This window comes from Eupeodes corollae, chromosome 3 (assembly GCF_945859685.1).
Source record: "Eupeodes corollae chromosome 3, idEupCoro1.1, whole genome shotgun sequence".
In the NCBI taxonomy this organism is placed as follows: Eukaryota; Metazoa; Arthropoda; class Insecta; order Diptera; family Syrphidae; genus Eupeodes; species Eupeodes corollae.
The window spans coordinates 86,666,290-86,681,769 of NC_079149.1; the positions used below are offsets into that span (position 1 = coordinate 86,666,290).

Here is a 15,480-nt window from a genome sequence, read left to right on the forward strand (position 1 = left end):
CGTTAGGATAAATCCGAGTTACATATTTTTTCTTTTTTTTTCTTTTATGAAACCTACCTTAAGCAAACACCGACATACGCAGATGAGCACTGTGAAGAGACAAAGAACATAGTCTTATTCGTTCCAATGAACAGAGAGGAAGAAAGAGGAAAGGAAACAAAATTGTTCTATCCGACTCATCATTTGAGTTGGTGGATTTGGGGGCCAAATAAATGTGGGGCCCTGGGCTCTAAATACGACACTGGAGATGAATCCAAGTGTGTCCCTATGATATCACTAATTGCGTAAAAAGTAAAATCAATGGTTTTACTATCGGCAGTCCTCTCTGCCAAGCTGCTATGGTATTGACAATATCCAAGACAAAACTGGTAAGCTTAAAAAACAGTTTTCCTTTTTATATTTAAACTATAACACTGTAAATTATTAAATATTCTGTACTTCCATCATTGCCTCTTTTCACTAAGAACCAAGCTATTAACGTAAGTATCAACCCAGACGATTTAAATGTTTTTAAATGATAAATTAATGCAGAATTAAATACAAGATACTTATATAACAAACAAAATCGGTAAGATATTTGAGTAGAGTCTATAGCACGTATCTATGTTTGCAATTTCACTATTTGAATACACCAGTAGTAACGATTTTTACTTCCTATAACTTTTTGACAGTACATTGTTTCCACAACAAGCATTATGGTGGACTTACATATATTTGCATTTCTAAATCTGCAGACAAAGAGAATGCAAAATAATTAAATCGAATTTTTTAGATGGGGAGAAAAGATCAAAAAAGCAGATTATAAGAAATCGGATGAAGATTGTATTGAAGACGAACAAGTTCATCTTTATTATAGCATCCTCTTCTACATCAGTGTTGCCATAATGTTGCAAGTGTTACATTTATTCTTTTTTTGAAGTTTTGTTACACCTTTTTTCGAGAATTTCGTTTAAATTTCCTTTTAATCATGAGGTTCTTGCATCTAATTGCAATTTTTTTCATTGGTTAGATAGTTTTCCGAATTTGAATGCGTTAATACTATACACAGAATAAATAAAATACGTTTTAACTTAAATTTTAAGACTTTGGAAAAACTATGTTGGCCTAAATAATAATCAAATTTAAAGTTGCAGTATGCTATTTACTCTTATTAATAAATGATACATGCTATTACCTAATAATTAAGGTTGACTCTGTACAAGAAACCATGAACCAGATGAAAATAAATGTAAATCTGCCTTAAGAATTCAAAAAGTAGCGAAAAAGGTGCTAGGAGTTGCCAATATCTAACTTTTCCACGGATCAAAGGGAAATAAACAATTATAACAACAAACAGATCCAAAACGTCACTTAATTTTTGTTGACAACAAAACAATTGACAAAAACTAAAGTTGCCTACTTCTATTCCATTTTCTTATATTATAGACTTTGATTTGCAAATAGTTTTGTTATTATTATTTTTTTTTGCGAATGTGTTCTCATATAAACAGAATAAACAGAACCAATGAACCCCGATAAGAAAAAATCAAGCTCCGGTGAAACAACACCAAAAAGTTCACACAGCAAATCAATGAAATCCTCAAAATCTTCATCGAAATCTCGAACGAAAAGTTCCAAGTCTGATAGTAGTAGCAAAGCCAACACAAATGGCCAGACTCCAACCACTTCTACATCCCAACCTGAAGCTCCAACAACTCCAACATCCAGCATGGATTTGAGTAGAGAAAAAGTAGCCACAAGCCAAACAAAAAATTATAAAACAGGTTAATAACGTCTCATACTTTTCTAGAATCATCACAAAGGATATGCTGCATTTGGTCCACGAACAATCAAAATCATTTGGGAACAGCATGACACCAGCGATACAGATCTGAATCCAGATCTATTGCCAATTTTGGCCGAAGACGCTTCCTACAAAATGTGGGAGTTAATAAAGGTAGATTCATGTTCATGAAAAATGTCAGATTTTTGAGAGTTGAGTAGCAAATAATTTCTTTGTGCATTTAGAATATTAAAACCTACTCCATGCATTCGGGTGGATCTGTTACAAGTGACCTGGTAAATGAGGTTCTCAAGGACTCTGACTGTCCCCCAGTTCTCGGGTCAATGGACACTGAATGGGATCGCATTGACTATGATGGAAGTTTCTTCTTTAATTCGGTAAGTCCCACAAAACAAATTTGTTCAATGGTTTAAACATATACTATTTTTTGTTGACACAGGATAAAGTAATCGAACTGCGAAATGAATACCAGAAAGACGTTGAAATCGCAATACCAATGGGACCGCCTTTCATGAGCACCTGGCCCCTTCAAGGAGGCTGCCGAGACATGATGCAATCCTTCATGCAAAGCGTGTTTCTCATCACACTTGGCGGAAGTGAGCAGGATTTTGATTCTGTCCGCCAGTACGTCTACGCGGCTCCCTTCATTGGAAGCTGTTTTCGAGTGCTTCTCATTAAAATGATTCAGACACTTGCTTTCAAGCAAACTAACCACGTTAAGCGCCGATGTTGGCGTCTTATGCAAACCCTGGCCCAACATCCTACCTGCCGAAATGTCTACTGCCGAGAAGAATTCTTCCATTTAGCTGAGATTTTTATATGTCAGCTCCTCGACACATATGAGGCTAATATAAAGAGCGAATCATATTCTTCTGATGTAAAGTATACACCAATGGAAACAGACGAAGTCTTTGTGCGGCCTACACATCCAGGAATTCGGATAAAGTTGGAAGACATCAAAGAAGAGGTATTAGTCAATTTAGTTGACGAAAAATGCACAATTAAATCTACTGAAGGTGTAAAAGAAGATTATGTCGATGAGGAATCACAACAACCCGACCGGGTGTATCGCCTGGAAAAAGATGATGATGGTGAAAGCACTGCTGATCAAATGGAAGGCTTTGAGTTTTCATCATACTCAGCCGATAAAGTAGATCTAAATCTCGTCGATGATTTGTGTGAAACTATTGGATTTTTCGGAGCCGTAAATGAATTCTTTAACACAGAATGCATGCATCTGATATTGAGAAGATTGCAAGCTTTCTTTGATAAAAAGAAAACATATTTTTGGCCAAGTGGTATGGAAATAGCTTTTATATGTTTTATTTTTCGGTTAAACATTTTATTTTTCTTCAGATTATGAGTTCATAAGCAGGGCTATTCGAGGACTTTTTGCATTGGGCGAGTATGCTTTTCGGGAGTTCATACCCTTTATGCCGATGATGAATATATTGCAGATTGGTGATATTCCACATTATTTGCAGTGTGAATTTGCGGTAAGTGTTTTTATTAAAAAGTTACAAACAAACTATCCCCAAATTGTGAAACGAAGGGATTTTTGGTTTGGTTATATAGCCTCTAATCACATCAGACCTTTGTGTCATACCTGCTAATTTCTCATGCCAAAAAAAAAAACAGTTAACGAAAAAATCGATACGAGAACCGTATGGCAATACAAGAAAGTCAACTTGGACGGCCTCAACGACTTCTTCATGGACTTTAACTGGTCACTATGCTTCTACGATAGTGATGTGGACTCCAGCGCAGATGTCTTTACATACATAATTCTTTGTAGAAGAAGACATTTGTTTCAAATAGGGTAAAATCGATCAGAACCAAAGAAAACTCATGGGTTGACCCGAGTTTTAAAGAGGTTTCCGGGTACACAAAGCTAACCCCACTGGGGAAACCCGGAATAAGTTCAAACAGGCTAAAAAGACCTGCAATGAAGATGTTCGACTAATTAAATTTGTACATGATCAAAAATTATTTCAAAAGATACTACAATGTGGTAAAAATGTCTGGTCATTTGTAAATGTTTTGCGCAACACAACGTCATCTTCGGTTCCTACGCTCGTTTTTAATAACACTCCTTCTGAAAGCTAAATTGATGAAGCCAATTTGCTTGCAGAACAGTTTGCTGCTAATTCGATTCTGCCAACGAGTGAAATGACTCCGGCTATGCTTGGAAGCGTAAACGATTTGTCCCACCTGTCCCTAAAAAAGACGAATCCTCCTCTCAAATCTGATATCAATAAAATAAAACGATGGTGTGCCCTACGCCTAGTCAACGACGTTCTTCTTTATTTTTATAAATGATCTTTTGCCTGAAACTTTTAACCATCTAAATTGTTTCGCTGGTGATAGTACCCTCAGCTTTTCATATTCGTTTTTAGATTCTCAACCTTGTTCTTGGAATGTGTACTACCAACGCCAGCATATAATAAGCTCCTTAAATTCTGATCTTGACAGTTGTTCAATGGGAAATCAAAAACCGTGTAAAATGTAATGCTTTCAAAACTCAATGCTGTCTATTGTCGCAAAAGCGGAACCATCCCCCAATGCTACTATCCATGGGATGTATTTTCATCGAGGTGACTGAACAGTTTTTCAGTTCTAGGCATGTGTGTTACAAATCACTTGTTGTGGAGTGATCACATTTTTGACATCGCCATAAATGCTGTGTTTAGGTTTTCCCCGACGATGCAAGAAGTTGTTACCTCTTCTGATTTGGCTATAATTTAAATACCTTTCATTCGTCCAAAACTCCACCGCAATAACGTACTTGAGTATTTTGGATAGAATAGAAAAGAGTTTTGAAACTGATAGGATAGACTTTTCTTCTCTTGAATACCGCCGCAAGGTTTCATGTCTATCATTGTTTTATCAATATTTTCAACAGCAATGCTGTAGTGTTAAAACCAGTTGTATTCCTCCCCTCAAACAATTCTTTTTATTGTATTTATTTATAATTCGTTAAATACTAACGTTAACAATTGGGCTCTCAACAGCTTCAAACCATTTAAATCTGCAGAACGAGATGGAATAACACCAGCCGAGTTTCGAAAGACTTCTGACATAATTGCACCAATCCTTGAGGCAATTTTTACCAGCTGTCTTTACTCTTTACCTGGTCCATGTTCCCTCGGAATGTAGAGAAGTTAAAGTTTGTTTTGTAACCATTTAAGGGCAAGTATCGATACAAGACTTCTGTCTTCATCTCAACATGCCTATTGTAAAGGTAAATCGGTGGAAACAGCGTTACACACTTTCGTACGCACCGTCGAATATTCCCTCCATTATAAAAAGTTCACTATGGTTGTTTTCCTTGACATTGAAGGTGCCTTTAACAACGTGGACACATCTGCAAACACATCTGCACTAGCATCTCTAAATGTAGAGAGTTTGCTTCGGGAGTTAATTCATTTAATGCTGACTAGCAGAATAATTAACTCAAAACTGGGCAAGTCTTCTGGCAGACGATTCGTTAGTAGAGGGACATTGCAAGGTGGTGTTCTATCCCCTCTCCTCTGGAACCTAGTGGTGAATGAAATCCTAACCAGCTGGATGCGCAGGGCTTCAGAGTGCCTATGCGGACGACGTTGCTATAGCAGTTTGAGGAAAGCATCCTATAACCTTAAAAGAATTCTTACAAAATGCCTTAGACAGGCTAATACTTTGGGCTGATCGGTGTGGACTGGGTATTAACCCATACAAAACCGCTTTAGTCTTATTTTCGAGGATATACATGATTCCATTTGTCAACCCTCCACATATTAAAGGAATCCAATTAAATATCTGACTCTTGTCTTAGATAAAAAAAAAACGCTACGTACAGGAAAGAGTCGAAAAAGCTACTGTAGCTTTCTTTTCTTTCAAAAAAGCTATTGGTAATAAATGGGGCTTACAACCAGAATCACGCATTGGCTATACACATCGGTAATCAGACCGATTTTAATGTACGGTGTGCCAGTATAGTGGACTGCTTTAGAGAAAGGTATAAACCGGGATAAATTAAATAAAGTCCAACGTTCAGCTAGCCTATGTATAAGCGGATCGTTTCTCACGACCCCATCTGAGGCACTGGACACCTTACTCTACCTAACACCTCTTGACATATTTAACAAACAAATAGCTGCAAGCTCTGCTATTCGCCTCAAAGCTTCGTCGCAGTGGACTAACAACAACATTGGCTACTCCGTAATTCTTAGGTAGTTAGAACCAAAACACTCAGACAACACCATCACTGCAATTCGACATACATTTCCAGATTTCTGTACCTCCCAGATCTTTTTGGGAGGATAGGACATTCTTGAAGGATGAGTCAATCCATTTTAACACAGATGGGTCAAAAACAGCAGAAGGGTTTGGTGGAGGTGTGTACTCTGGACGACTGAAATTAAGTCTCTCATTCCGCCTTCCCAATCAGGGAAGGCACCAGGAGGAACAACATCACCACGTGTCAAGTCGTAAAAAACATCTGGCCAACACTGGATTTAAAAAGTTCAAGGTGCTTGCTCTCTCTAAGCAGATCGCATAGAAGCTCGATAATAGGTGTCATAACCGGACACTGTCTAATAGGAAAGCACGCCACGAGACTAGGCGAATTCTCAAATGACTTTTGCAGAAGAGGAAGAAACGGTTCTTCATCTGCTCTGCACATGCCCTGCTCTGGCTCGAAAACGCAAGAATTACCTAGGAGATGGTGATGAAATTTCTCGGTTTATCATTCCAACAATAAAACAAAACTGCAAGTACATCCTATGATTTGTCTAAGAAGGATGATTTATGAGTGAAAGTCTCTGTGAATAAAGCGGTAATGTTTTAGTATCATCAAACCACGGAAGGGATCGTAGACAAAAACTCAAAAATCTTTTTTGAATGGCTCCGAGTCTTGTGACGTGTACTATACAAGCATATTCCAGGATTGGTTCACAAATGAAACAAAAAGTAATTTTAAAACATATGGATCACGGAAATCACGGCCAAATTTCTTAATGAAACCGAGAACTCTATTTCCTTTTTTAACTATGAAGTTAATATGTTCATTGAATGTTTAGGATCTAGGACAACACCCAAATCAGAAAATACATAAACTCTACTTAAAGGATAAAAATCAAACATGTAACTAAAAACGATTGGAACTGTTTTGCATGTAAAACTCTTGGTTTTAAATTTGTCAAAATCTAAAACAAGACGATTATTATGCACCATTTCCAGAATAATATTAAGTCTTGCAAGAGAAAACAGTCAGATGTAAAGCTAATTTTTTGTTTTTAATTTTAATGTCATCCTCATAAGGACAGACGAATTTTGTATGATAGAAACGAAGTCATTTATAAATAAAACAAATAGAATAGGACCAAGGTGACTACCCTGGTGGACACCAGAATTCACAACAAATGAACTTGAACACTCAATACGAAATTTAACACTATAACGTCTATCTTGCAAATATAAGAAGATCCAGTTTATGAAACAGTCGTTAAAACCATGCTGTGATGTTTTAAAAGTAATGTTTTATGACACTATTTGTCAAAGTCCTTGCTAAAATCGGTAAAGATTCAATATACTATTTCACGTTTTTCAAAAACATCTAAAGAAAAGTGAAACAGATTAGTAACAGTTGAACGCTTTTTAACAAAACGATGCTGGTTATCACAGATAATTGAAGTATAGTGAAAAGAAAGGGCGCTACATACGATTTACTCAAATAGTTTATGTATCACAGATAGTTTAGCAATAGGTCGGTAGTTCATTATTTCGTTTTTAGGGCCTTTTTTGTGTACTGGTATTATTAAGGAGCTCTTCCAAATAAAAGGAAGTAGCGAGTTACTTAAAGACGTGTTGAAAAGTACACATAACGGGTGTGCACATTTCTTTAAAATGGATGATCGTACACCGTCTGGACCAGGACTAAAAACTTCGTCAAGTTGTAGGATACTATTACTTTATCTTGTACTTGTACTTTACTTTATCCAAGCTTTGTTTCTTTTGTTTTTTAAGTTTTTCACATGAAGACGAAGAAGATGAAGCGATTATTGCACCGTAAAGTTATCGTCGTCAATTTGAATCAAATTCGTCTTCGTCTTCAGGCTTCAAAAGGATATAAATAGTTTCTATACAGTTGTTTAGTTGTTCATAAAACTCGTTCTGGAGATTTGAGGTACATATGCTGATACAGTAAATAAATGTTGCAATATTAGTTTTGAAGCATAGTATTTCGCTCTATGTTGATCGAAAGTCGTAAATCAGGTAACCAGTGAAAATATTATTGATAACGACAAGAATTCCGTCACTAACGGCGAAGGAAATTTCCAAGGCTATACAAATTGTGACTTAAAAAAAATGTTTACAGTGTGTTTCAGAAATGTGTGTTAAAATAAGAAGTTTTAACAAAGGTGATAAACATAGCGGTATTTTATTTTTTCTTAAGTAATATAAGTGAATTGAAACAGTAGAGCAAAAAGAAAAAGGACCAATTCGAATGAAAAAGTGAGAAAAAGTATTTTTTTTTTTTTTTTTTTTTTTAAGGCATTTTTATTTATTTTCCAGTATTCAAAAATACATAATGTATTTTGGTGATATATCAAAAGTCAAACAGTGTAAAAAGAAATAAAGACAAAACAAATTAATATATAAACACTAAATTTCTTGAAACTATCATCCGGTGAAATGTGTAATAAACTAATCATTTCTGGAGATAATCGTTCTTTCAGATCTTAAGGAAAAAATAAGTGGATCCGAAGAGGTTGCTAGCATGTTAAATAGGTCCTCATTCTGCCGAATCCTTGAAACCTTACACATATTCTGATATCGATATTTCTTGTAGTCTTTATTTTTGCATTCCTGAGCTTCTTCTGGCAGTTCTCCAAGTGGTAGTGATTGATATATTTATTGATATTTTGACTATTAAGCAATATTTTGTGTACAGCAGGTGTGAGTAGTTTTTTAGGATACTTTTGTTTTAAAAGCTCTGCCGTTTTCTTAGTATACTCCAAAAATTTAACTGCATTCACTACTTCTCTGCAATTCAAAACGTTCAATTGCCTCATTATAACTTCTCCATTGACTCCAGTTATTCAAGCGGTTGCATCTGAATGTTCAAAAAATCTTCCTGCAGTGTTTCCGTCATTAGTGTTTAGAAACCCTTGCTTTGGTTTATCCACATCAAGGCCAAGCTCATCGCGAAAACGCCTTTGGATCTCGTGTTTTCTTCTTTTTTCCGCCTCCTTGGTCCCAATCGATTCATCAGTACCTTCTCCATCTTTTCGAAGTGTATACGCAAGCTTCAAAATAAATTCCATGCATGGAGAAATTCCATATTCGTAATTATGTTCGTCATCAATTGATTCATCCTTATTGAAGTTCTTTTGTGCCCTTTAGCATATCGGACATGACCGCGTTGACTTTGTTTCCGTTATTTCGTTTAAGACTCTTCCGTCTATCATAGTAAAAAAGAACTCGTGATTCACAGTTATAGTAGTTTCTCCATTAAGTTTATATATTGTTGGTTGAATACCTGCTATTTTACTTTTGATATTATTGATTGTGGTATTTATGATGTCACTAGTCTCTTTAACATATTGGAACATAATGGGCCGACACAAAGGAACTGATGATGGGCGAGGGTTCCTTCAATGTTTCCCATTTGTACTATTTAGTCGAATTGGGACAACTGATGCCATGAACATGTGTGCGTCTGTTTCAAGATCTGTTGTTGTGTTTTCTTGTAGGCACTTTGCCCAGATCCTATTTACTCTGTAACGTTAGACTTCTTGATCCTCCCTTTTGCTTTCTATTAGCCGCATTGTTGTATGATCCATCATGTTGTGAAGTTTCACTCTAGCTAATATTTCCGTGACTTCGCAGTTTTCGGGAACTGCTTCTTTTTTTCGCAACCGTCATCATATTGTAGGATGGCAAGACATCTATGTATGTCTTAACGAAGTTCTCAGGATTTTATTTTTCTTTTGAGAGTCCCCAATCCATAAAAAAGCTGCGTTCTCATTGGTGTATTTTATGGGATTGTGTTTGGGAGTTTGAATGTTTTCCTTGACTCTTTTCACGAAGTGGACTTGCAGAAGATATTGCCTGAATTATTGTATCTTATAATCAAAGCTTCAGCGAGATGTTCTGTACATATTTACTTTGTAGCTTTGATTAGTTTTTGTTTTTTAGTAAATGTTGCGCACTCATTGATTGGCTTCCTTGGTTGTTCTCTTGATGTAGTTGGGAGATCACCTGCTTCTCCTGTTTGTCAAGTATTGATATGCAGAGATAAGGAAAGCCATTCTGCATTATTTTTGAAGTTATTTCTCGATCTTTTGGCTGCTATCCATTTTCTATCAAAGTTGTAATAAAATTGTTTTAATATCTGTTTGATTGCCAAAATATTTGCATCTGGTAGTTGGTGTTCAATTTCCACGGCAGATATAAACTCATTACAAGTGCTAGCATTGACAAAAGTTTCAAACAAAGCCTCTTTCGGAATATCCATTTTAAATTGTTTTGAAAAATAAAAGCAGTTCGAACGCTCGTTTAAATTCTAAATCATGATTATTTTAGTCCCAATACAACTTCCTCTCTGTCTACCTTTATACTAACATATTCCAAAATTGTTTTATCCTTAAATTTTATCAATAAATTCTTAATCTTTATCAATAAAAGTACCTGATCATAATTCAATCATACCCGAAAACAAATGCATTATTTAAAATTGATGCAATTATTACAGGATTTAAAAAATTTGCTCTAAAACTCCTAAAAATCTTAGGTAATAAACAAAAAGTAAAAATGATTTATTTTTTTAAATAAAATCATCTTTTTAAATCCACCACACACAAAACAAAGAAATCCATAAAAAAGAATTTTTTATAAAAAAAGAGGGGAACAAATATTTTTCGAATCAGTGAACTAAAAAGTTTTGCATTATAGACCCACTCGAAAAATAAATATTGCAAGCAGCTTTGCACAAACGGGCCACTGTGCGTTTGAATCGTCTGAGTTATTACTATCACGGCTGAAGACTTGATAAGAGGAGTCAAAAAGCTCCGAGTCCGAGATAGAGTTGTTGAGAAATTTTTCCGTCAATATTATGATATCGTGAGGAAGATTGTCAATGTTTTTGTAAACCGTGTTGGTCTTTGTCCGAAGTCCATTTACGTTTTGCTAGTAGATTAATACCTTTTTAAGCTGCTTTGACGGTGGTTTAGCGTTGTCCGATACTGACGAAAAGAGTTGTTCGAATTTGTAGTAAGCAGATATTCTGCTTCTATTTCCTGCACAAATGTATATAAAAAAGAATTCTCCTTTTGGAAACTTTTGAGTTTTTACCAACTTCAGTTGTCTTATGTGTCCTTTCGTTTTCTATTTCTAGCGTTGTGCAATTTTCTTACGTGGACATGATGACGTTTTTCTATACGAATGGCTAGAGGAATTATGCTCATATAGGCTTGTACCGTTCATGACTCACTATGCACGTAAGTATTAAAAAAAAAAACAAAAAATATAAGAATGAAACATTTTAATCAAAAATCTCATCTTTTTGTATAGAATACCATCAGAAGCTTATCCGCAATCGTCATCTCAAACGTCGTGCTGCAACCTTTAAAATAATTCCCAAAATCTCAGCAAAACGTGTTACTATCGCATCTTTCTGTTCACCTGCCACATTTCGAAGACCGAGCGCTTTGGATAGGTTTTTCCCACATCGTGAAATTCCTATTAAATCCTATTCGCCAATTCGTTTTAAATTCGCTGGTTGTAGACAAATTGCGGTCAAAGTCAAACCCATGAGGCATGTGCCTCAAACAAATGGCAGCAGGATGTTTGAATCATCGAGGGACATTATCATAGCAAGAAGAAAACTCTTCAAACCTCTAACAGATGAACGAAAATGTGTCCATTTAAGTAATTATCATCTTTTAAGAATCTAATAATAATTAAAGAAAGTCTTTGTAGGAATTAAAAGTCTGTGGTTTGTGTTTTTTTTTTCAATATCCTATTCATTTAATACTAAAAAGCTGGTTCATCGACTCCATATTTCTTCATCTCCTTAACTATTCGCGATTGAATAAGGTTTCTTATGTTGGCATTGACATTTGGCAGGAGAGAGCCCGTCCGCGCTGCGTGTTCGATCTTCTGCACCAAACCGACTTCTCTTTGGCTTGAAACGAAATTCGTTATCAGGCATCTCTGTTGGCTTCCTACACGTCCTATTCGTCCACATCGGTGAATATAGTCCGACACATGCAGAGGGAAGTCAAAATTAATGACCTGCCTTGCACGAGTTGTGTCTAGACCACGGCTACCAACGTCTGTTGTCGAAAGGACATCCACCATTCCTTGTTGGAACTGCTCAAACCTTCCGATTCGAATCTTCATTAACATGTCTCCGTTTAAATTGATGCAATTGACTCCATTGTTATTGAGGAACATGGAAACATAGTCACTGGTAGAGGATTTGTTGCCAAAAACGATCACAGGTCGCTTTTTAGACAGTTCCGATTTGACCATGCCAAGGAGATTAGCTGGTCGATCGGATTTGTTCATTCTGAGAAATTTGTGGGTAATGTGTGGCATCAGGCGATGTAGATTCGGGCTTACGACTTGGTGTAGGGTCGATGTATCGATGATGTTTTGCAATAGTTCGTTTGTATTCGTGGGCATTGTAGCTGAGGCGAGAATCATTTGACTTCCCACAACTTTATTGTCTTGGATGTGATTCATATGGAACTAAAAATACAATTTAACACATAATTAGTTTAAATTTTTAAGATAAAACAATATTATTTTATTCACCGGGAATCTTTTAAGAAAATGGCAGAGTTTGTCAGAGAAACTATCATCCAGTAGAGTGTCGGCTTCATCGAGCACAACATGACGCACCTTTTCCATTCGATAGATGCCCGTAGTTACTAGTTTACTTATTGCCCCTATACTGCCGACGAGAATGTCCACGTCTTCAAACTCTGGATTCAACATTTTTTGTTTCGTGTTTCCTCCGAGAATACATTTGACTTTAAGTCCAGTGGATTTGCATAACTTCTGTGCAACATCCGATATTTGTAATGCCAGTTCCCTGCCTGGGCTAAGAATCAGCACCAAAGGAGTATTAGGTTTTTGCTCTTCAAACCTATACTTTTGTTCGAGAATTTGTTGGACAATCGGCAGGAGATAGGCAAGAGTTTTGCCACAGCCAGTTTCGGCTGCTATCAGTGCATGATTACTGTCACGGATTATTGGAATAGCATCGGTTTGGATTTTGGTGAGTTGTGTGATCTCCAACTCGGATTTCAAGTTTTCAATTAAATCATCCGACAACTGGAGAGTTCCTTGCAGGTCGTTAATGTTCTGCATTCGACTGAGAATTTCATCCTCATTCATCGAGGTATTTACAATAAAATAATCACCTTTAGACCGACGATGCAACCATCCCTTGGAGGCCAATGGAATAGCTCCGAATTTGGCTTCTATAAGGGGTTTTCCAAAGGGCACATTTAGTTTGGCATTTTTGCATTCTATCAGTGGAATTTTCTTAGATTTGGTCGAGTTTTGGTATTTGACAGCTGGAGCCACCGCTGCATATGTCCGCGTTGGTAGCTTTTGAGTCAAATTTGATATATGTCGTAACATTTTATAGCAATTTTATTCTTTAAAATGAAAAGAATTGATTGTAATTGCACTTTCTAGTGCAACATATATTAAACTTTTAAGAATATTCGGTTCCAAAGTGACTGACGTTTTGTGGTTATGTTTATTTTGTTTTGCAAAATGTCAACTGCAAAACGAGTCTCGATGATTCGTTTCAGGTTATATCAAATAAGGGGTTCTGCTTACTATTGCTTTTGAAAAAATACGATAATACAAAAAACCTTTCATCGTTTATTTTGCAAAGTTGTGTTTCAGATTACCAGCAGAAGCTTATCAGTGAAAGTCATCTCAAACTTTGTCCTGTAACTTTTAAACAAACACAAACAATTTAAGCAGAACGAATTAATATCTTACAATGGGAGGACGGTGCAGACTATAAGAATTTTCGTAGGATGTCGGTCGAAAGCTTTGAAGCTGTGTCTAGTAAAGATAACTTTGAATTTATGAATTTAGGCATTCCACGACAATTTAAACAAAATTAAATTTGAAAATTTAGAATGAAACAACAACAACCTGTGTGTGCTACCACCAAGTTCATAGGCTGGAGTTATAGCTATTTCACGGGGACCAACCCGATCATCAGACTCCTTTAGTGGTGCTTAATCGCTTTTATGTTCAATTTAATTTTTGAAGAACTTTTGCCCGAGCTGGGCTTGAACAAGCAATTTTAATTTCAAAAAGACTGTTGAAAACGGACGCTCACCACTACATACAACACAAACGTCAAATTTTATGACAGGATTTTGATCCACTCGAAAAATCCAAACTGCGATGACCGGATCATGGGCTGGATGTTGGATTGTTGGTCTCTATTGGATTATGTTCAATGGAGACCCCAAGTTAAACGAGCCATCTATCGAATTTTTTAAGTACAAAATTATATATGCCTTGAATTTTTTAAATTATTTTACAATTTTGTTTTAAACTATTTCTGCAAATGTATATTTAAAAACCATACATACACGACTCCCACATATGAAAGCATCCTAAGGTTCCAGTAGTTTTCAAAATTTGCCTTATTTAAGAGCTTACATAAGGTTTAGAAGATTTTTGGATGTGTTTTTTGGAGAAATGTTAAAAATTGTGTTATAACGTAGCTTTTTTTCCAAAAATAATGTATTTTATTCCTGTTGCCATTTCTTTAAATGCGAAGTTGCAAAATATCAGAAAATGAGAAAAAAAAATAAAACAATTTAATGTGAAGAATTTTCTAGCTTTTTTGAGTATTTTCTTCGATGCAATTTCAGGGAGTCTATTAATATTGTCATTTTCATATATATTAATTTTATCAAAAAGGTGTCAAGTCATTAATCGATGTAACTAAAGAAGAGAAAAAACTAACTTATTTCTTCTCGAAATGTTGTAGGTATAGCATTTTCAAAGAGGGTCAAATCTTTTTTTTTCGAATACTGATTCCTGTTGATTTCTCTAAGGTCTTTGAGCAAATTGTGTTGAAAACGTTTGTTATTTGCAATTTGTTCTTTTAAACACTGTCTCCGAATTGGAATCCTTCAGATTTTCTTTGTTTTTTTTTTCTGCAATGTTGAATCAATGAGCGGTCTTGATGGTGTTGGGATTAATATAGTATGGGGTTTTCAATAAGAGCGCTACAAAAGTTTTTTTTTTTAAATAAAACAAAAACGCTTTTGGATATCAATGAAATTCTTTATTACTGTGAAAGTACGTTCGATGCCATTATGTATGGAATACGATTTCTTTTGCATGGTCACCACGGGCACACTTGCAGAAGTCCAGATACTGCTGCAATTTTACGTTCGATATTCGTACGAAGTTCATCAATCGTCGTTGGCTTGTTGGCGCAGACCAAAGACTTGACGTAGCCCTACAGGAAATAGTCTAACGGACCGACCGAAGCAACCAAGCCACTGGACCGTTTCGTGAGATAACACGTTCTCCAAACTTGGTTTAAAACAAATTGTTTGACATTGGCTTGTGGCGCCGCCGCGCCGTCCTGTTTTAACTACATGTCCTCCAAGTCCATATTATTCAATTGGGTCCAAAAATATTCGGTTATCCCCATT

At 35.9% G+C, this 15,480-nt stretch overlaps 2 protein-coding genes across 2 annotated transcripts; one reads left to right on the plus strand and one right to left on the minus strand.

The window, feature by feature from the left end:
* Window positions 1-1,371: 1,371 nt before the first annotated feature.
* LOC129950248 (uncharacterized) lies at window positions 1,372-11,758 on the plus strand. Its single transcript, XM_056062124.1, has 7 exons — window positions 1,372-1,729; window positions 1,790-1,936; window positions 2,008-2,160; window positions 2,223-3,081; window positions 3,140-3,279; window positions 11,163-11,265; window positions 11,339-11,758. The coding sequence occupies exons 1-7, from the start codon at window positions 1,505-1,507 to the stop codon at window positions 11,719-11,721; spliced, it is 2,010 nt and encodes a 669-aa protein (XP_055918099.1). The 5' UTR covers window positions 1,372-1,504; the 3' UTR covers window positions 11,722-11,758.
* An 11-nt stretch (window positions 11,759-11,769) lies between these two features.
* On the minus strand, window positions 11,770-13,533 carry LOC129950249 (probable ATP-dependent RNA helicase DDX28). Its single transcript, XM_056062125.1, has 2 exons — window positions 12,587-13,533; window positions 11,770-12,520 (listed from the first exon to the last, which is right to left on the minus strand). Exons 1-2 carry the CDS (start codon window positions 13,418-13,420, stop codon window positions 11,801-11,803), a joined length of 1,554 nt encoding a protein of 517 aa, XP_055918100.1. The 5' UTR covers window positions 13,421-13,533; the 3' UTR covers window positions 11,770-11,800.
* Window positions 13,534-15,480: the final 1,947 nt, after the last annotated feature.

Excerpts from the sequence above, each read along its gene's own strand:
- LOC129950248 (XM_056062124.1), top strand. The coding sequence starts at position 1,505 with ATGAACCCCGATAAGAAAAAATCAAGCTCCGGTGAAACAACACCAAAA. Across the intron at positions 2,161-2,222 it reads GAAGTTTCTTCTTTAATTCG|GATAAAGTAATCGAACTGCG; the intron begins GTAAGTCCCACA and ends TTGTTGACACAG. Across the intron at positions 3,082-3,139 it reads AACATATTTTTGGCCAAGTG|ATTATGAGTTCATAAGCAGG; the intron begins GTATGGAAATAG and ends ATTTTTCTTCAG.
- LOC129950249 (XM_056062125.1), bottom strand. The coding sequence starts at position 13,420 with ATGTTACGACATATATCAAATTTGACTCAAAAGCTACCAACGCGGACA. Across the intron at positions 12,521-12,586 it reads ATTTTCTTAAAAGATTCCCG|TTCCATATGAATCACATCCA; the intron begins GTGAATAAAATA and ends TTGTATTTTTAG.